The 22,419-nt window shown below is 34.5% G+C and overlaps 1 protein-coding gene across 4 annotated transcripts in view; it reads left to right on the forward strand.

Annotated features, from left to right (window-relative positions):
• The window catches only part of col18a1b (collagen type XVIII alpha 1 chain b), a 53,347-nt gene that overhangs the window by 19,413 nt on the left and 11,515 nt on the right, over nucleotides 1-22,419 (forward strand). For 3 of the 4 annotated variants that reach the window (XM_048200894.1, XM_048200891.1, XM_048200893.1), the window contains exons 2-27: nucleotides 2,111-2,649; nucleotides 4,543-4,638; nucleotides 4,829-4,885; nucleotides 7,309-7,375; nucleotides 8,520-8,653; nucleotides 8,876-8,902; nucleotides 10,432-10,635; nucleotides 10,754-10,780; nucleotides 10,871-10,924; nucleotides 11,521-11,604; nucleotides 12,326-12,358; nucleotides 12,728-12,871; nucleotides 12,964-13,017; nucleotides 13,104-13,148; nucleotides 13,296-13,364; nucleotides 14,839-14,960; nucleotides 15,086-15,155; nucleotides 18,447-18,473; nucleotides 18,563-18,661; nucleotides 18,740-18,775; nucleotides 18,940-19,023; nucleotides 19,299-19,334; nucleotides 19,607-19,666; nucleotides 20,754-20,819; nucleotides 20,922-20,957; nucleotides 21,058-21,111. In XM_048200894.1, coding sequence (XP_048056851.1) covers nucleotides 2,111-2,649; nucleotides 4,543-4,638; nucleotides 4,829-4,885; nucleotides 7,309-7,375; nucleotides 8,520-8,653; nucleotides 8,876-8,902; nucleotides 10,432-10,635; nucleotides 10,754-10,780; nucleotides 10,871-10,924; nucleotides 11,521-11,604; nucleotides 12,326-12,358; nucleotides 12,728-12,871; nucleotides 12,964-13,017; nucleotides 13,104-13,148; nucleotides 13,296-13,364; nucleotides 14,839-14,960; nucleotides 15,086-15,155; nucleotides 18,447-18,473; nucleotides 18,563-18,661; nucleotides 18,740-18,775; nucleotides 18,940-19,023; nucleotides 19,299-19,334; nucleotides 19,607-19,666; nucleotides 20,754-20,819; nucleotides 20,922-20,957; nucleotides 21,058-21,111 — 2,324 coding nt within the window. The remainder of the gene's footprint in view (nucleotides 1-2,110; nucleotides 2,650-4,542; nucleotides 4,639-4,828; nucleotides 4,886-7,308; nucleotides 7,376-8,519; nucleotides 8,654-8,875; nucleotides 8,903-10,431; nucleotides 10,636-10,753; nucleotides 10,781-10,870; nucleotides 10,925-11,520; nucleotides 11,605-12,325; nucleotides 12,359-12,727; nucleotides 12,872-12,963; nucleotides 13,018-13,103; nucleotides 13,149-13,295; nucleotides 13,365-14,838; nucleotides 14,961-15,085; nucleotides 15,156-18,446; nucleotides 18,474-18,562; nucleotides 18,662-18,739; nucleotides 18,776-18,939; nucleotides 19,024-19,298; nucleotides 19,335-19,606; nucleotides 19,667-20,753; nucleotides 20,820-20,921; nucleotides 20,958-21,057; nucleotides 21,112-22,419) is intronic. The other variant, XM_048200892.1, reaches the window with a different exon arrangement.

Here is a 22,419-nt window from a genome sequence, read left to right on the forward strand (position 1 = left end):
ATTTGATATTACATTTAAACTAGTTAATATATCTTAAACTAAATTGAACTTCATCATTACAAATGTGCAATTACATATATTTTAAATACACAACATGCATTTAAATTGAAATGACACTGAAGTATATTTTAGTTTACCATAAATGCTTGTCAGTGTACTTTAAACATATCTCAAAGACAATAGAATAATTATGAAATTACTTATAAACATCGTCAGACTTGAGTGGGTCAAAAAAAAGCACTCTTACATCAGATAAATAAACTATAATAGATTTTCATTTAATTGCAATTACATTACTTTCAGTTCACACTTCCTTCCTGTAATCAGCATTCTTTTTAAAAGCATGCTAAAGTGTACTTCTTTTTCTTCTTTTTTGTTCTTTCTAGCACAAAACGTTTACACTAAAGAATGGTCAGGTTTTTACAAGACCTAGAACTGTCATGGTAAAAAAAACTCAATAATCATGAGCCCTGAGAAAGCAAAATTTCACATAATCAGCAAGCTAAATTTAGTCTGATTCTCCCAGGACTTACAGTAATGTACACTGAACTATTATTCCAGTCTCACTGTTTTCCCCTAGGTTCTGTAGACATGATCATAAACACTAGTTGTCATGTCAGTCCCTAAAGGATGTAGTTTGTTGATTTATAACGTTGTTGATTTATGACACCAGTTGGCTTTCTGGAAAGGTGCAATTTCTCTTCATATGTATTGGAATAAATGGCGTTTTTTTCTAAAAGACCCTTAGGAACTGAATGTATACCAGTATAAGAACTGAATGCAAAAGGAGGCATCTATTTTGAATATTTTAAAAGCAATATTGAAAATTTGGTTACATTTTATTTTGATGGACCTTTTACACATTCTGTTGACTATAAGTGAGGCCCTATGAAATCTGTTTTATTTTTTCTCCAAATTCTGTTTTATTTTATTTTATCCAAATTCCATCTTTTTCTCTTTACATTTTTCTGGATTCAGTTTTTGTTGTTGTTGTTGTTGTTGTTGTTGTTTGGTCTCCATTTTAATGGTTAAATTAAATTTTAGCAATCAAAAAGCATGTCTTATGCTTTTTGAAACTTATTCAATTTAACAACAATTTATTTAAAGTTTAACAAAAATTACATTTTTTACGGCCCTATGAAAAACATTTTATTTGTTTTCTCAAATTTGTTTTATTTTTACCAAATTCTGTGTGTGGGTTCCATTTTAATGGTTTAATTAAATATTAACAATCAAAAAGCATGTCTAATTAATTGAATTCATAAAAACAACAATTTCTATGAAATTATTTGTTTTTGTTTTTTCAGAAGTTCTGTGTTGTGGTATTTTAATTTTTCTGGCAATCAAATATAGGTATAAAAAATTAATTTATCTTTTTATCATATGAACATATTAAACTTTTTGTCAAACAAAGTGCTGCACAACAGAGCTTTACTGTTAAAATTAAGACATGGAAGAAAATTTTTGATTATTCCTTAAAAAGAAAAAAATATTATTATTATTATTATTACATTGAGATGTAGCTAAATTCTACTGTGCAACAGTAATATATTCCTGTCACAATTTCTTCAAGTTAAACCAAACTTTTATTTTGACGGGTTGCAGTGAAGACCTTTGAGTTTCTGTGTGTTCATGATATGATGATAGTTTTTCTCAGATGAAACAGTAAAATGCTGATGAAGTGACTCTCAGAGCGGCTCTGGAGATGAAGTTCATGTGTTCATGTCCTCATATAGTGAGACGACGGAGGCTGAAAACACTGCAAGCGTGTGGTTCAGTGTGTGCATGGGAAATGAAACTGCGTGTCTGCGCCATTCATTCACACAGAGACACAGAACATGCAGGAATTATATTAAAAGTAGTCTCTTTGTGGTTTAATATGAACCTAGTTGACACATAGGTGCCACATTACCTATCGTCAACAGAATGTTCAAAGGGGACCATAAAAAAAAAGTAAAAATATTACCTAAAATTTCATCATGTAATCTCATTATTTTGTTTAAATGTACTATCACCGAACACTACATTCATTTCAGCCACCTTCAGAAGCTTGGGTTTCTTTTTGCAGTAAAAGTCACTGTACTGATTTCCAATATTCTTTGTACCATAGAAGAGAGTGGAGTCTCCCTGCTGCAGCTTATTGGAAACCCTCCGCCTGAAGATATCACCCAGGTTCCAGGTTCCAGTCAAACCGCTTACCTCTTCACAAAAGACACAAGAACGGGGCAGATGGCACGTGCCCACCTTCCCGCTCATTTCTACCGAGACTTCTCTCTCGTCTTCCACTTGAAGCCCTCCTCAGATGACGCTGGGGTCATCTTCTCCATCACAGACTCCAAACAAAAAATCATGTACGTGGGGGTCAAGCTCTCAGCTGTGGAGGATGGCAAAAGGAAAGTTATTTTTTATTACACAGAGCCTGATTCAGATAGATCTCAAGAGGTGGCCAGCTTTGAGGTGACACACAAGCCTCTGGAGTGGAGCCGTTTCTCTCTGGCTGTTAATCTGGACCAGGTGTCTTTCTACGAGGACTGTGATACTGAGCCCAAGATGGTGAAGTTTGAGCGCTCACCTGACGACTTGGAGCTGGAGACAAACTCCAAGATCTTTGTTGGACATAGTGGAACTGATGACCCAGACCAATATCAAGTATGTCCTGTGTATCATTGAAATAAGCAATATCACACGGGTAGCCATGTGACATATCGCTCTATTATCAGCAACTGATTCGGTCGTACGTAATCACAGCAGTGCTGATATAGAGTCATATAGCACGGCTACCTGTTAGATATTACGTTTATACAACAGTTCAATGGCACATGCATGTATATGGTTCAGTGACGTGACGGGTTGTACAAAGGCCTTAATAATATAAAAACAAAGATATGACATCCAAAGTATGTAAGGTAGTACAACTAGATCTCTTTTATTGAATCCAAAAGGTTTTAATTATATTTTGCACCATATAAACGTATTTTAAAGATTTTTAAGTGTCAAAATGTCATTCGGTTTAACCGTCCAAAGGCCAATACAGCCATTTCATTTGTGATTAAAATATTTTAAAATGTAATAAATGTATATATTTTATAACATCATATATCAACATAGTCCAAAATGGTATTAAAATTATGTTTAGAAGTCGTTGAAAGAATGTCCGGGAAAAATGAATTTCATTGATGTCATTCGGAGTAACCAATATAAACAGACCATTTTGGATCAAGTCATGCGGTCAGTATCATGTGACAGGATGTGACATCATTCAGACACTTGGACCACATGGTCGTGAAACAAAGTAACTAACTCTCTTTTAACTATTTGAAAAATTCATGTTCTTGTTCATACGCATGTCCCGAAATATCAGGTCATTCGGTGCAACCGCTATAAAACATGGAAAATGTTGTAATATTTTAAAAACTTGCACTAAATATAAAATGTTTGATTGTCCTTTTGCTATCTAGCTAGATATCAGCCTGTTAGCATTGTTTGAAAATATCGTCATTCGGTAAAACCGAAATTTTGGTTATTGGTTAATTTTGGTGACTTTTATGGTGACAAATTTTGTCCATCTTGTAAAAAATGACAAAAGCAGTGTTAATTGATTTTAAAAAGCACATAATATCATTGTTAACACTTAAAACTTAAGAATTATTTGTATCTCCATTATGTTTTTTTTTTTTTTTACACTTTTAAAAACCTTATTAGTCAATGACCCAAACAAGAGCAACAACCCCTGATATTGTCTACACTGGATGCGACGCGAAAAAATTCCCAAAAATAAACGGATTCCTCGTGAATTAGTCCAAGTGCTTTCCAACAGTCGCCTTGTCGCATTTTAGCTTTTGCGGCACGACGCAATAAAAGTCCTGTCTGGTGTAGACACATATAGCCCTTAAGCCAATTCAATTAGCTCTGGAAGAAGTAATAGATTAATAAGACCAAAGATAAGACCAACGGCAAATTCCCGAAGGACTGGCCAAGATGAAGCTGTTCTCTGCGGGTACATGAGCACTGAACAGCCTGGAGCTCACATCTCCGAAAGCGTCAATACAAATTGTCAAATAGGCGCTATGTTTATATATAAATTGCATATTTGAGGTCTAAACAACTACATTATCATCTAAAAAACTACATTCTGTAGAACAAAAATAGGGAAATCAGTGTGAGAACGCTGAAAGCGGAGTGATTTCAAGCGGTGAAATGGTCCCTATAGAATATAGTAGAATATCACATGGCTGGAAAAACCTCCCAATCACATTTGAGAACCGGAAATAACTGTTGTATAAAGTGCCTTGTAATTTTTCTCAAATATACAAAGGGCCATTTTCAGGGGTGAGGACAACAAGGAATATTTACCTGGACCCCTTGTAGCCTTTCTATCTGTCTCTGTTGATTAATTGATCAGTCTATCGACCCAAACATGGTCTAGCTAACTGTCTGGTCAATATATAGTCTAGATATTTATCCATCCATCCATCCAGAAAGACATTTACATTCATATACAATCACAGCTGATATGTTAATATTGGATCTGTCTTTTTTTAGGGCTTGATCTCAGAGTTAAGAGTGGTTGGAAACCCACGGGCTGCAGAGCGTCACTGTGATGAAGCTGCTGATGATGATGATGATGATGACTATGACGTAAGCTGCATTTAAACTTGAGACTGTCATTCTTACATCTACAGAAAGGTTGTATTTGTATTTTTTGCATTTATTGTTTATACTTCACAGACAGGACTGACTTTTTTGGCTTATGGACAACGTATGAATATTTTGAAGGTTTATTTTTGTGGTAACAATGGTGGTAATGCCTGTTTTTCATTATTTGTAGGCTTCTGGAGGAAACGGAAGTGGAACAGAGCCTCTGTTTGATTTAGAACATGATTTAGTAGGTATTTTATTGGACATTAGTTATTGCATTTATCTGACAAAAATACAGAGTTCTGGCAAACCGCTCTAGTTCATTTTTGTAGTAAATGTGCTACAAGTATATAAATCATCTTTGTTGTAATCTGTTTTTGGTGAACATTAATAAAACCTTGTAGTTTCTCTTGACATTTCCATGATACAGCAAAAAAGAAAAAAGGAAAGAAACAATCAGATATAGATTTTAATTTATTTCAGAATATACAAAAAATCCAGAAGAACTGCAGCAAAGTCTCCAAGATGCTTGTTGAAGAAAACTACCTGCAAATACTGTGAAAAGGTTTTAGGCACTTGTGTAAAAATGCTGTAAAATGAGGATGCTTTCAGAAACAATGTCATAAATAGATTGCATTTATCAATTAACTTCTATTGACCAAATCAAATCAATATTTAGTTTCAACCTCTTAACATTGACAAGACAGGACAAAGAACTGAACAAATCAAGGAGAAATATACCAGACTAAATGAGATAATATGTTGAATGACAGGTGAACTGAATGATGAATCAAGGGAACAAACAGGAAAACAGAACTAAAACACACTGAACGGAACATAATCCTGACAATATAGGCTATACATGTTCATTTGCATTTTACAATACTGTGCTATCGTTACTGAATAACTGAAGGAACAAATGAAATGAGAAACACAATATTTACATTAACGAGTAACTAATACTAACTAACAAGAAACTCTGATTAAGCTTTGGTTTTGGATAGTAATTCCTGCTCAAGGATGAAGTTACACTTGAGTCTATCACATTCAGCCGAGTGCTATTACTTACTAATTTGTTGATCAGAGTTTGTTGTTAATTAAGTTAAGTTAATGTTAATTTGGTCCTGCGTAGTTATTGATAAATGACAGAACAGTATTCCAAAGTGTTACTATTCAAAATCTCAGCAGAAGCACCAGATCATCTGGGTTTTATTCTCATATTGTTTAATAAATACTGTTTTCAGACATTCTACTTATTTGACATATTTGTTTTTCGCATAATATATAAATGTATGCGTCTACAAGGTCAATCTCAGAACAAGCTGGCAGAGGGGATCATTCACTGAACTCGGCTCTCTGTATTCTAGGGATTTATAATGCTACTGTTTGTGTTGGGTTCACTTGCTTTTTGGATAAAATTGCAGAATTTAATAGCTCTTTTTGGATATTCTGTATTGACCTAATTCTGCCTTATAGTGCAGTGTTGTTTGGGGCAGTCTCTCAGGAGGTCAGTGCTCATAAATTATAGCGATTTTATCCTTGTAGCCGGCCTCTCCTAATCAAATTTTGGACACTGCACTTTACTGCTGTATTGGTTGTTGTTTGATGACTGATTTTAGTGGCACAGAAAACACTTGCACTATGTTTAAAGTCCCCCTGTAGTCAAAATGGCATTTTTTTTCCTGTGAAAAAATTTCTTCATGCCTTAAAATAGCTTGAATGTAACTCTACACCCTTGCCTCATTTAATATATGCAGATCAATTAATATGCAAATTAGCCCCGCCCCCACTCTCTCACGCCAGCTCAGAGATCCACTCGGTCAACTTACTGAGGTAAACGCTGCACAATGGTATCGCTCTTTACAACATCAGACACATAACGTTAATTAATATGATTAGTCTTTTGCTTGACTACTTTATCAAATGGCTAATAATGTGTTGCTAATGTTACACAAACCATGTTCCCGTTCGCCATAGAGTCAGAAAGATAATATACATAATATACATCATACACCTGCTATATTGCTAAATCTACATGATTTTTTATATCAACACAAAAATATACCAGGATAAACGGGCTTCTCTCAAGACTCCCCTGCTAGTTCGCTGTTAATGATATGCTAATGATATGCTTGAGGTGATTGGTTACAAGGTAGTTTGTGATGTAAGAAACACCAGCGATTTCAAACCGCGGGTTTGAAACTGTCTTTTTTTCATTGCAGTTTTAAGGAGAAAATACTCATCAATGGTGTTGCCTTATGAATTTGCACATGGTTTGTCTTAAAGCATATTAAAAACACCACATAAACAACATTAAAAACTTGATTTTCACCGCAGGGGAACTTTAAGATTATAACAGAAGTATATATCAGCATATAGCATATAAAGTTCAAAAGAGGGCTTATGCCATGACTTATACTAAGTTATGGGTCATATCTTTATTCTGATTGGTTGATCAGGGAACAATCAGTGACCAGACATTACTCATATTATAATAGAATAAAATTTGATTGGTTTATGCAAAAAACCATGTGATTCAAAATAACCTGACATTAAGTCATGTTTAGTAAGGTTGTATCATTACTATGATAAAATAACTAAGTAGCTAAACAACATCTTATATCAATCACGAGATATGTCTCTTTAAAAGTCGTCTGTTCTGTTTTACAGCCCCTGCCTTCACAACATGCAGTGCGCAAGCCTATGTTGGACACAGATGACCATCAGAGAGAGACAGGTCTGTGAAACTGCAAATTTTGTAAAAAAAAAAAAAAAAAAAAAAAAAAAAATGTTGTTAGACAAGAGGACAAAGAGCTGGGACTTTATAGAACTCAAAATGTTTTGTGTTTGTTTAGAAAGTGTAGTGAATGTTTACTGGTGGTGATGCTTACATGGGGAGCTGTTTATTAGTTGTGTTCAGGCTTTGGCATATCATTTAAAAAAAATTGTGGAGTCTGTGAGATGTGACCAACATGTAATTTTAGCTCACAAAATATGATGCTGAAATAGGCATGCAGGCATAAATATCTTCCAACAGAATGCACTGAAATGCTGCAACGCCATCTTGTGGACAAAGCAATAGTTGTATTACATGTTTCATAAGTTTAATTGTATTTGCATCACTGGAAAAAAGGTAGAGATCACGATTGATTGATTGATTGATTGATTGATTGATTGATTGATTGATTGATTGATTGATTGATTGATTGATTGATTGATTGATTGATTGTCAAACCAGAATATTACAATGATTTTGTAAGGATCATTTAACAATGAAGAACCGGAGTAATGGTCACTGAAAAAAAAAAAAAAAAAAAAAATGTAAATTGTAATAATATTTCACAATATCGCTGTTTTGGGGGTTTTTTATCCTTAGTGAACATAAGACAAAACTAACCCCAAAATTTTGAACATTAGTGTGTGTCAAAATATTTACAGCTTATTGGATAAAATCTTTAATCAGAAATCTTTAAAGGTTGTCCGATTTTTATTATTATGTTTTTCATGTTCACATTTAATAAATAACTGATAAATTTGCCATAAACCGAAGAAATTCACTGCTAAACCACTAGCTATTACTATAATCATTCCATTTCATATTTATTTAGGGATACAGATATAATCAGGGCTTGGTGAAGTCTCCAGATACAATGAACAAGAAGTTTGAAAAGCATTTACTAGCTTTTGAATTTATAGAAAATATGTTTATCACATTTTGAAATTACTTGCTTGCTTGCTTATATAAACACTTCATATACATACATACATATATACATATTTAATATAGTATGAATGAATGAACTATAGATTTCAGTAGGTATTATAATTATTCATTTGGATGGCCGGTGTTCAGGATGACCCTTCAGTTCTGTTTTCATCAGGTTTCTCTGGCGCTAAAGGAGATAAAGGGTTGAGGGAAGAGAAGAGGGACCAAGGAGACGGCGGATTCACAGGGCCAAAACGTGATTGTGAAGCTAATGGGACTTCAGTCACAGGTGGAGCTTGTGGACAGAAGGTACAATTCTACTTTATTTTTTAATCAAATGTATTAAATGATGGTTTAAGTCTAAAACAAGTAAATAGGCAGACTGTGCATTACTGTATATTTTTAGTTAGGTCAGCATATGCAATTTGCATGGTAAATCATACATTAATTTGCTTTACCCTTTGTCCTAATCTGGTGTGACGCGGCAGGATTAAGTTTTTTACCCCAATCATGTCTTTTTTGTTTCCCCAGGGTGATCGTGGAGAGAAAGGAATGAAGGTAAAGAAGGTCTATTTTTGTGGTACAAACACTCCCTTCACCAGTGCAGCAAATGCATGTTGACTTCTGTCAGATTCCAGAAACCCAACCTGAAATCCCCAACAGACTTTTAGGGCCCTATTTTAATGATCGATGCACTTAGGGCGTGTCCGAATCCACTTTTGCTAGCTTATCGGCAGAAAAAATGGTCAGCTCATGGTCCAAAAGGGTTGTACCGAGTCTCTTAATGAGTCAAGAGTGTGTTTTGGGTGTAACGTGCAATAAACCAATCAGAGTCATCTCCCATTCCCTTTAAAGGGTTAGTTCACCCAAAAATGAAAATTCTGTCATTAATTACACACCCTCATGTCGTTCCACACCCGTAAGACCTTCGTTCATCTTCAGAACACAAATTAAGATATTTTTGATGAAATCCGACTCGTCCATAGACAGCAATATAACCAACACTTTCAAGGTCTAGAAAGGTACTAAAGTACGGAAGAGGATTAGGGCCAAGCAATAATAAAAAAATAAAACCATCTCGAGATTAAAGTTGTTAAATTTTGAGAAAAAAATTAAATTTCTAGAAAAATGTCAAGATAAAATGTTGAGAACAAAGTCATTAAATTACGAGAAAAAAGTCGTTAAATTACGAGAACAAATTTGTTAAATTATGAGAAAAATGTCGTTAAATTTCGAGAAAAAGGTTGAGATAAAATGTTGAGAATAAACTCATTAAATTATGAGAAAAATGTCGTTAAATTTCAAGAAAAATGTTGAGATAAAATGTTGAGAATAAAGTCATTAAATTACGAGAAAAAAGTCATTAAATTACGAGAACAAATTCGTTAAATTATGAGAAAAATGTTAAATTTCGAGAAAAAAGTTCGAGATAAAATGTTGAGAACAAACTCATTAAATTATGAGAAAAAGTTGTTAAATTACGAGAACAAAGTCGTTAAATTACGAATTTGTTCTCATAATTTAACAAACTTTTTCTCATAATTTAATGAGTTTGTTCTCAACATTTTATCTCGACTTTTTTCTTGAAATTTAACGAGTTTTTTCTTGTAATTTAACGAGTTTATTCTCAACATTTTATCTCGACTTTTTTCTTGAAATTTAACGAGTTTTTTCTCGAGATGGTTTTATTTTTTTATTATTGCTTGGCCCTAATCCTCTTCCGTACTAAATACATCATTAAAACAGTCAACAATAAAACAGATATTGTTGAATAAAGTCGTTATTTTTGTTTTGTTTTTGCACGCAAAAGGTATTCTCATCTCTTCATAACATTAAAGTTTGAACAACTGCAGTCACATGACTGTTTTAACAATGTCTTTAGTACCTTTCTGGACCTTGAAAATATCTTAATTTGTGTTCTGAAGATGAATGAAGGTCTTACAGGTGTGGAACAACATGAGGGTGAATAATTAATGAGAGAATTTTCATTTTTGGGTGAACTAACCCTTTAAAAAGCTTTATTACTACTACTGCGGGATTCCAGTTAGGCTGATGAACACACTGCTAATGTCCATCTCTCTGTATAGGGTAGTGCGGGGTCTGGATATCCTGGCCCCAAAGGTGATCCTGGGCCTCCAGGACCACCTGGACCACCTGGGCCTCAGGGTCCAGAAGCAGAATTGTTAGAATCGGAGGGTAAAATGGTGAAGAGGGTGCAGGGTCCAATGGGCCCACGAGGTCCAGGGGGCCCACCGGGTCCAAAGGGCCCAAAGGGCCCAAAGGGGGAGCCAGTGAGTAACACAAACTTCCTTTGGCATCGAATTACTTTTAAAATGAATAATATTCCAATAAGTTGATTGTCAATGTCTGTTAAGAACACAGCCTAAACATAATTTTGATGTTTTATAGGGTAAACCAGGAAAGGACGGAAAGCTTGTGAGTTTTCTGGACAGATGTTTCTGTATTTGAATATATACTAAGACTGTGTTTATTAATTCATCATTCTCCTTTGATCTTACTATTCAGGGCTCTGAAGGACCTCAAGGTTTTCAAGGACTACCTGGTTCTAAAGGGCAGAAGGTGGTTTGCAAAATCTGATTTTTTTGTTGTTTATTAATTATTCATTATTTTATAATAAACTTATTACACATTATACCTTAAAGGCATAGTTCACCCAAAACTGAAAATTATCCCATGATTTACTCAACCTCAAGCCATCCTAGGTGTATATGACTATCTTCTTCCGGACGAACACAATCAGAGTTATAAAATATTCTGGCTCTTCCAAGCTTTATAATGGTAGTGAATGGCGGGCAAGATTTTGAAGCCAAAAAAATGCCTTAATAAAGGCCTTCTGAAGTGAATCGATGGGTTTTTGTGAGAAAAATATCCATATTTAAAACTAAAGCCATATGGATTATTTTTATGATGGATGAATGCATTTTTTGGGGGTTCAAATTCACGCCCCCCATTCACTGCCATTATAAAGCTTGCAAGAGCCAGAATATTTTGAAATATATCTCCAAATGTGTTCGTCTGAAAGAAGATAGTCATATACTCCTAGCATGGCTTGAGGGCAGGAGTGTGCAATCTATGGCAGTCTGTGGTGGCTCATTTTTTCACTGAGGTCTTTGTTTGGACCAATAAATAACATTTTGTCCTTATTGTATCTGTAGGGAGAGAAAGGGGAAGGACAACAAGGACCTAGAGGTCTACCTGGGCTGCCTGGACCTCCTGGACCCTCAATCTCAGATAGGACTGTGAGTATGAATACAGCTATTATAGGACTGTGTACTTAAACTTAAAATGTGCATGCAACAGAATGAGCCAATGAATGCTTAAAGGGTTAGTTCACCCAAAAATGAAAATTCTGTCATTAATTACTCACCCTCATGTCGTTCCAAATCCGTAAGACCTTTGTTTATCTTCAGAACACAAATTAAGATATTTTTGATGAAATCTGAGAGCTTATTGACCATAGTCCATGTTACTGCAGTGGTTCAACCTTTTTTTTTTCTGCAACGAGAATACTTTTTGTGTGCAAAAACAAAACAAAAATAACGACTGAAGGTTCATTTCATTAACGCTTCATAACATTAAGGTTGAACCACTGCAGTCACATGACTGTTTTAACAATGTCTTTAGTACCTTTCTGGACCTTGAAAGTGTTGATTATATTGCTGTCTATGGACGAGTCATAAACCTCTCGGATGTCATCAAAAATATCTCAAATTGTGTTCTGAAGATGAACGAAGGTCTTATGGGTGTGGAACGACATGAGGGTGAGTAATTAATGACAGAAATTTCATTTTTGGGTGAACTAACCCTTTAAAATGATCACACTTTTGCACAATTAATGCAAAAGTCTTCTTTGTTTCCTTTTACTGAAAATAAGCAAGCATATTTTTCTGCAGACTACCATATAAACCTGATGAATAAGCTAAAACAAATGAGTTTTTTATTTTAATGTTCTCTCTTCAGACATTTGCAGATATGGAGGGTTCTGGATGGACGGTAAGTTTAGTAAGTTCAGTAAGACTGGTAATTTAAGTAGATATTATAGTAGTAGAAGTAGTAATGGTATAGTATAAGTACATGTCTCAGATCATATAAAGGCTTTCAGACGTTAAACCCTTCTGTTATATATCATCAGCAAATCTGATGGCAAGATGCTGTATCTTATTAACAATCTTAGTATGCCCTTTCCAAACTATTTTGATATGATGATGACAGCACCACCTATTGGTCAAAAGTCATACTGTGCAAATGTATTATAAGTAGTTTTAATTATTTTTTTTCCCCTAAATTAATCACATTTTGGATTCTGTGTCCCAATTCAACAACATTTTGCAGTTATTTTACACTATGTTCTCATCTTTCCAGGGTCCATGTTGTCCTCCTGGTCCACCTGGGCCTCCTGGGCCCCCTGGACCTCCAGGACCAGAATGGGGAATTGGATCAGAATTAGAGTCCACTGAAATTGGCCCAACTGGTCCTCCTGGACAAAATGGGTTCCCTGGGCGTCCTGTAAGAAATCCTCCCTTCATTAATCCCATGCATTTTAAAACCTTTGTTAGAATGTTGTTTATGTTGCTGTTTATTCTGTTTTTATCACTCAGGGGCGTCCAGGTCAACCTGGAAAACCTGGTCCTCCTGGTCCCCCAGGCCCAAAGGTAAAATAAATATTAAAAGTATTTTCATATGCTTGATAGTAAAATGAATGACAGGAACTTATTTTTTCCTTTGTTTTTCTCTTAAGGGAGACTGTGGTGAGCTTGGCTTGCCTGGAGTTGCAGGGGAAAAGGTAAAACAATTGATGCTAATTATGTGCATGTTAAATTAATTGTGAAGATTTGATCACTAATACTGAAATATGACAATCAGACATTCACATATCTCCGAAGCCTTTTCCTTTGGGACGTTAATCTACAGTACGTTTTTCTCCCTGTAGCAAAGCTCCTCCTCTGCTTTCTCTTTTTTCTCCAATTGGTTTCCTTCCTGGGAGACTAGTGCGGCGCAGGTATCCTAAAGTCATGCATGACTGCAAACTAACTGCACTGGGTGTGGTGTGTCACAAGAACTTGATTAATGAATTAAAGTGCTGTTCTTTAAGTCATTATTTCACTGAAGTCACCATTTCATAGTCAAATGTTTGTCTAGTGGGTGTGAGTGAATTCAGACTTATGCTTCAGCCAGTCCTAACTTTCTGCTTGACTGTTCTCATCTTTAATTTTGTGAGACTTGCTTGTTCTTGTCATGCATTTTCACAGCACTGAGGCCCTGTTTCCACCTGGTATTAAGATGCATTTTGGTCGATTGGATCTCAAGTGGACTAGAGAGACATATACCCGTTTACACCTGATATTTTAATCCATCTCTTTTGTCCACTTTCAATCACTTCTGTCCTGATTTCTTCGAGGGGAGGATCTATGGCTGGGTAAATGTATGATTTTTTGTCTTCAAACCAATCTTGGGTCTTCAGCCGACAAAGTTTAAATCCCGTTTGGCTAGCGTGCTTCCCATAATCTTTACGGTTCTTTAGGTCAGTAGGCATCTTTAGTGGCTGTTCGAACACATTCGACCACATGAACGTTTGCATTACGAAAGCAATCCAGTTGAATGCTTTCAGCTACCCTTGTTGAATGTTTTTGACTACCTCTGGAAGTGGTTGAAAGTGGACAAGCTCAAAGTGTTTTACACCCCGTTTAGACCTGTATTCAGCGTCGTCCACTTGCGGCCAAATCTTAATACCAGGTGGAAACAGGGCCTGAGACAATTGAGGACTGCACACATAACTTGCATTACATTGTTCTCTTGAATAATATTTCCTGTAGTTCATCCATGACATGGTAATGGATATGGCAGTGTAACAATTTAGCTTAAAGGGGAAATATTAATAATTAATCAACTCATCATAATTGATTATAATATATTCAAAGAGAGAATGAGATCACTGTGAAGTTGCCCTTTAACTCTGTGTGGAGGTCCCACCTCCACGGGTCAGTGAGCCAATGGTAACTTAAGCTTTTGGAGGGAAAGTTTACAATCCTTTGTCTCAAGCATGATCATTTGCATATGTAAATGGATTGGGTGCTAATGAAGAAACTATTAAAGATTCTTGTAATACTAATACAATGCATAAGTATCAACATATAATAATCCAGAACAAGAATACTCAGGAGAACAACCAACAACGTAAAACTCAGACAACACCGAACAATGAACAGAAGAACTCAAGGCTTAAATACTCAGGGAGGGTAATCAACTGAGCAGAAACAGGTGCGTGGAACTAATTAACAAAAAAAAGATACAAACTAGGAAACACAGGCAAGCAAAACAGTGACAAAACTGAACATGCACGTAACACACGCCATGTTGTACACAAGGACGTTGGCTGGCATATTACCTATCAAGAACCAGTTTCATGACTGAACTTCAAGTCAGTCAACTCGCTTTTGTACAAACTGCAGTTATATATCCTCCCTTCTCTACAGGGTCCAAAGGGTTCATCAGGGATTCACAGGGCAGGAAGGTCTGGTTGGGCTTGCCTGGGCCTATGGGACCTCAAGGACCTCCAGGGCCGCCTGGACCCCCTGGACCTGCATTCAGAATTACTGTAAGTTATTAAATCTTTGAAGTTCAGCACCCTCAAAGCTTTTGATTTCAGGATTCACACAGGACTTCCTTATTGAAAGAAGGCCTACATGATCTGCCATATCCACTTTTTGTCTGTTTTTTCAGACAAATGGGACAGAAAATGAAAGTTGCTCTTCAATACATTCCAGGAGTCATGGGGCCACCAGGACCACAGGTAACTGTGAACCGCTGTTTCATTGTCATCACAGCACCACTGGTTTCACAGACAGGGCTTATCCTAAACCAGGATTAGGCCTTAGTTCAATTAGGATATTTAAGTAGCTTTTATAAACTTACACTAGAAAAAAAGATTACTGGTGCACAAATTGTACAAGTACAACAGTACAAATTGCTTTCAGTTAAAACAGCTGAAACATGAATTTTCAGAATTGCAAGATATAATGTCAAAATTGTGAGATAGTCAGAATAATCAGAATTGCGAGTTATGAAATCATAATTGTGAGTTATAGTCAGAATTGCGAGTTATAAAGTCAGAATAATCAGAATTGCGAGTTATAAAGTCAGAATTTTGAGTTATAAAGTCAGAATTGCGAGTTATAAAGTCAGAATTGAGAGTTATGAAATCAGAATTGCGAGTTATAGTCAGAATTGCGAGTTATGAAGTCATAATTGCGAGTTATGAAATCAGAATTGCGAGTTATAAAGTCAGAATAATCATAATTGCGAGTTATGAAATCAGAATTGCGAGTTATAGTCAGAATTGCGAGTTATGAAGTCAGAATTGCGAGTTATAAAGTCAGAATAATTATAATTGCGAGTTATGAAATCATAATTGTGAGTTATAGTCAGAATTGCGAGTTATAAAGTCAGAATAATCAGAATTGCGAGTTATAAAGTCAGAATTTTGAGTTATAAAGTCAGAATTGCGAGTTATAAAGTCAGAATTGAGAGTTATGAAATCAGAATTGCGAGTTATAGTCAGAATTGCGAGTTATGAAGTCATAATTGCGAGTTATGAAATCAGAATTGCGAGTTATAAAGTCAGAATAATCATAATTGCGAGTTATGAAATCAGAATTGCGAGTTATAGTCAGAATTGCGAGTTATGAAGTCAGAATTGCGAGTTATAAAGTCAGAATAATTATAATTGCGAGTTATGAAATCATAATTGCGAGTTATGAAATTAGAATTGCGAGTTATGAAATCAGAAGTGCAAGTTATAAAGTCAGAATTGCAAGTTATAAAGTCAGAATAATCATAATTGCGAGTTATGAAATCATAATTGCGAGTTATAAAGTCAGAATAATCATAATTGCGAGTTATAAAGTCAGAATTGCGAGTTATAAAGTCAGAATAATCATAATTGCGAGTTATGAAATCATAATTGCGAGTTATGAAATCAGAATTGCGAGTTATAAAGTCAGAATTGCAAGTTATAAAGTCAGAATAATCATAATTGCGAGTTATGAAATCATAATTGCGAGTTATAAAAGTCAGAATAATCATAATTGCGAGTTATAAAGTCAGAATTACGAGTTATAAAGTCAGAATAATCAGAATTGTGAGTTATGAAATCATAATTGCGAGTTATAAAGTCAGAATAATCAGAATTGCGAGTTATGAAATCATAATTGCACGTTATAGTCAGAATTGCGAGTTATGAAATCAAAATTGCGAGTTATAAAGTCAGAATAATCATAATTGCGAGTTATGAAATCATAATTGAGAGTTATATAGTCAGAATTGCGAGTTATGAAATCAGAATTGCGAGTTATAAAGTCAGAATAATCAGAATTGCGAGTTATGAAATCATAATTGCACGTTATAGTCAGAATTGCGAGTTATAAAGTCAGAATAATCAGAATTGCGAGTTATGAAATCATAATTGCACATTATAGTCAGAATTGCGAGTTATGAAATCATAATTGCGAGTTAAATCAGAAAATCAGAATTGCGAGTTATGAAATCAGAATTGCGAGTTATGAAATCAGAATTGCGAATTAGTTATAGTCAGAATTGCGAGTTATGAAGCAGAATTGCGAGTTATAAAGTCAGAATAATTCATAATTGCGAGTTATGAAATCATAATTGCGAGTTATGAAATTAGAATTGCGAGTTATAAAGTCAGAATAATCATAATTGCGAGTTATGAAATCATAATTGCGAGTTATAGTCAGAATTGCGAGTTATGAAGTCATAATTGCGAGTTATAAAGTCAGAATAATCATAATTGTGAGTTATGAAATCATAATTGCGAGTTATGAAATCATAATTGCGAGTTATGAAATCAGAAGTGCAAGTTATAAAGTCAGAATTGCAAGTTATAAAGTCAGAATAATCATAATTGCGAGTTATGAAATCATAATTGCGAGTTATAAAGTCAGAATAATCATAATTGCGAGTTATAAAGTCAGAATTGCGAGTTATAAAGTCAGAATAATCATAATTGCGAGTTATGAAATCATAATTGCGAGTTATGAAATCAGAATTGCGAGTTATAAAGTCAGAATTGCAAGTTATAAAGTCAGAATAATCATAATTGCGAGTTATGAAATCATAATTGCGAGTTATAAAGTCAGAATAATCATAATTGCGAGTTATGAAATCATAATTGCGAGTTATAAAGTCAGAATAATCATAATTGCGAGTTATAAAGTCAGAATTACGAGTTATAAAGTCAGAATAATCAGAATTGTGAGTTATGAAATCATAATTGCGAGTTATAAAGTCAGAATAATCAGAATTGCGAGTTATGAAATCATAATTGCACGTTATAGTCAGAATTGCGAGTTATGAAATCAAAATTGCGAGTTATAAAGTCAGAATAATCATAATTGCGAGTTATGAAATCATAATTGAGAGTTATATAGTCAGAATTGCGAGTTATGAAATCAGAATTGCGAGTTATAAAGTCAGAATAATCAGAATTGCGAGTTATGAAATCATAATTGCACATTATAGTCAGAATTGCGAGTTATGAAATCATAATTGCACATTATAGTCAGAATTGCGAGTTATAAAGTCAGAATAATCAGAATTGCGAGTTATGAAATCATAATTGCACATTATAGTCAGAATTGCGAGTTATGAAATCATAATTGCGAGTTATAAAGTCAGAATAATCAGAATTGCGAGTTATGAAATCATAATTGAGAGTTATATAGTCAGAATTGCGAGTTATAAAGTCAGAATAATCATAATTGCACGTTAAAGTCAGAATTGCGAGTTATGAAATCATAACTGCGAGTTATAAAGTCAGAATAATCAGAATTTTGAGATATAAAGTCAGAATTGCAATTGTAACTTTATAACTCCCAATTGTGTTTATATTTCGCATTCTGACTATATCTTTATATAATTCTGACTGAGTTGTGAGATTAAAAGTCACAAACACCTTTTTAATTTCTTTATTTAGTGGCGGAAACAAGCTTCCATATTTATTGTAACTTATACCTTGTTTTGTTTCTCTCTCTCTCTCTCTCTCTCTCTCTCTCTCTCTCTGAAGGGTCCTCAGGGGATACCTGGACTACCGGTGAGATTATGACAGTTGATAATGTGAAATCCAAGTTGCCAAATTATAATCTACTCAGGACCAAAGTTAGTTCTCGTTAAACTCTGCAGGGCACACCCGGTTTACCAGGTATCGCAGGCCAGAAAGGAGATGAAGGTCAAAGAGGACGAGAGGGAATCCCAGGGTTAGATGGCTTTCCAGGGAAAATAGTAAGTGAAAGTTGACTAGCTTCAAGATCAGCTTTCAAAATCAAAATTTTAACTAAAAAAAATCTTTCAATTTTACAGGGGCTAAAGGGAGAAAGAGGATGGAAAGGTGACAAAGTGAGTGTTAATTAATTTGAGGACATTTTCTAATGCTAGGTGGAGGATCTCTATTGCTGTTTTGCTCAACCCTCAGCTGTTCAACAGTCGTGTCCAGTTTAACCCTGCAAATATTCTCTGGATCTAAGCAACAAGTGTATAATAATATCTATATCCGTCATTAGGGTGAAGCTAGTCGTGCGGTAGGACCTCCAGGACCGCCAGGGCCACCCGGTCCTCCAGGACAAATGATCTATATTAATGGCAGCGTATGTGTTATCTCACAGATAAACCCTAAAAGGACTTTGTTTAACTCTATATATCACTTTACTAATCCTCTTCTATAATGTGAATATTTCAACTGCATGCAATCCAATTGTAATTATGATTTGCTCTTTACATATCTCTACTGCATTATAATGCATACTACTTGTATTTCTAGAATACTTAAAACACAAAATAAATGCATTTCAAACACATTTTAGTATATTTATTTTTCACTAGGGGAAGCACACTCCAATGTGTTTTGTTCTTGTTTTATTAGGGAGAACCCGGTGTAGCTGGTCAGGCAGGATTTCCTGTAAGTTTTTAATGTCTAACTTATCATTTTGTAGTGAGTCTAGTAAGCAGTGTGCTGTAAAGTAAGTGTTTGGTCAATCATCATTGATAACACCCATTTCAACCACAGCCGATGTAAGTATCCTCACCTAGAGTCATGTTTTCTTATTCTTACAGTTATAAACTTAAAAGATCACAATCAAAGGTGTGGATTAGTTGAAAATAAAGTCAGTATAGGGCCAAACTGAAACTTTATATGAACTGTTTTTTTTTACTTTTTATATGTTTTTAAAGGGACCAATGGGTCCGAAAGGTGATCAGGGGGACCCTGGGCTGCCAGGAGACTCTACTAAGGTAATATGTTTTTGGTAACACTTTACAATACTGGTGCACTAGTATGCATTCATTCATGCTTAACTAATGCACAGATAATCATGTTTTAATGTATGACTCATGAAGAACTAAACCATTAATTAATGATTACTGCATCAGCAACTAATAAAGATTCTATGTGATTAATAGATTGAGTAATATATGAATTGTTATTACTTAAATTTCAAAAGTCATGTGCCTCAACAAGTCATAACATAATGATACATTTGTAAATCATTAGTTAATGATTAATAAAAGCAGACAATTTGAAGTTCAAATATATGGCTTCAAACCATTGTGGTAATTAACACATTAACTTACACTATTAGTTAATAAAATATGTTATTAAGGAATTAATACATCATGAAACATTTAATTATTTAATTAATCTATCATAGAATCTTTATTAGTTGCTGATGCAGAAATCATTAATTAATGGTTTAGTTCTTCATGAGTCATACATTAAAACATGATTATCTGTGCATTAGTTAAGCATGAATTAATGCATATTAGTGCACCAGTATTGTAAAGTGTTACCATGTTTTTCTCTTTCTGTCAGAACTTACAACCTCAATACAGATTTAGGCAGAAACAATGAGCTTGTTAAAGCAATTATTACAAGCTGTGATCATAGTGATTACAATAGATAGAAAATTTGGCAGCTGTGTATGTTGATTCAGAGTCTTTAAGCCTCTTTCATTTTCATGTCAGTTAAAAAAAAGTAAACACGTTGTCATGAAAAATAGCATTTGGGTTTGGAACGACAAAATTTGAATTGGTAAATGATAACAGAATGATGATAGAATTTTAATTTTTAGGTTATTGACTGTCAAGGTTTTTATCATTCATTAGCTAGAAAAACAAAACAATATTGTTCTTTATTATACTGTAGAAAGATTTCTAAAGATTTCAAAAACCCAGGACAGCGATCAGCAGTCCGGCGGAGGGATGAAGATTACTCTTACCTATGTCAATAATCCGGCTCTGGTATTAGTATTTAGAAGATGCCATCTTTATCCAACAAGCTATTTTTATCCTCCGACATTACATTTTGTTCTTTTTTCTTCAGGGTCAGAAGGGTGAACCTGGTGTAATCGACATCAGAGGTAGCATCTTTGACTTGGCTGAAGAGCTGGTGAGAAACCTGTGGCTGTCGTTCAGACACATCACTTAAGATCAAAACTTCTAATAATCCATAGCATTGTTAGACACTTGATGTAGTTATTGTCTGTTTTAGTCATGGCTAGGAGCTCCAGGACCAGTGGGACCTATGGTGAGTCTCTGCTGGGGAATTTATTTGACCTGCACAATGGCCCTGTTGAGAAATGTATTGATGATTGTTATAGATATGCTGATATATGTTCACTCATTAGGGACCGGTGGGGCAACCCGGACCAAAAGGTGAAATAGGATTACCAGGAAGACCAGTAAGTACATTTTCTGCAATTTTATATTTTCTGAAAAACTTTTTTGAAAGACTTCAACATAGACTTTTGCAATAACTGCCAGACAGCAGCAACACATTAGCCAAAATAACTAAGTAATAAAGTAACTAAAGTTACTGTTACAAACATATGCTTTTGCTGTAAAACAATTATTTAATTATTAGGTTACACTTTATTTAAGGTGTTTGTTACAGTGTATATATATATATATATATATATATATATATATATATATATATATATATATATATTAATTAATTAATTAACTACATGTACTTACTATATGTTAGGGTTTAGGGTTAGTTGCATATACATATGTACAATTTATAGTTATTACTATATATGTTATTACCTACATGTAAAATGTACATGTAAAATAAAGTGTTACATACAATTTTTATTAAAAGTTCATTTTTATTCAATATAACTTTTTTTTTTTTTACCTCATGCTGTCTATCTTTTTCATATTTTAAAATAAAATTGGCTTCAAATTAAAGGTCAAATTTATTTGTAAAGTGCTTTTAACAGTAGACATTGTTTCAAAGCAGCTTTACAGAAAGTCATACTGTTATTTGCTTTATCATAAAGTAAGTTTTAGGTCTGGGCGATGTGACATATAACAATATATAACGATGATACGAGTGGTCCTCTGGATTTAGATCTAGCTATTTTGTATTTATAGTGTTGTCTAACACACATGTCAGAGCCACAGTGTCTCGGGCACATGTGTGAGTGTTCAAAGGCAATTAAGCAATTTAAATATGTGTATTATTCAACATGTTCTCCAACCAATACGACCATATAGGTCGTTTGTCACTTCCCTGAAATACGACTCATAGGAGCGTTTACTAAAGTGGCGCCCCTATTGACAACAGGACACTTTCATTTTAATTCATGAAATACGACCCATAGGAGCGTTTGCTATAGTTGCGCCCCTATTGACAACAGGACACTTTCATTTTAATGCATTGTTCCCTTTTATCTGCGTCATATTTCAGGTTTTGCGTAGCTCAGCTGGTAGAGCATTGCAATAACAATGTGCAATCATGTGATAATGCAATCGTGGGTTCGATCCCAGGGAACACATGTGCTCATAAATGCCTAAATGCACTATTTTTGAAACGCGAAAAAAAACTAAATAACAACTTATTTAGTGATGGCCGATTTCAAAACAATGCTTCAGGAAGCTTCGGAGCACAGATGAATCAGTGTGTCGAATCGGGTTTGTTTTAATTAAGAGTAAGTGATTCTCAAAAAGTATTAATGAAAATATGATCGTTGTCTGAAAAA

This window comes from Megalobrama amblycephala, linkage group LG8, assembly GCF_018812025.1.
Source record: "Megalobrama amblycephala isolate DHTTF-2021 linkage group LG8, ASM1881202v1, whole genome shotgun sequence".
NCBI lineage: Eukaryota > Metazoa > Chordata > Actinopteri > Cypriniformes > Xenocyprididae > Megalobrama > Megalobrama amblycephala.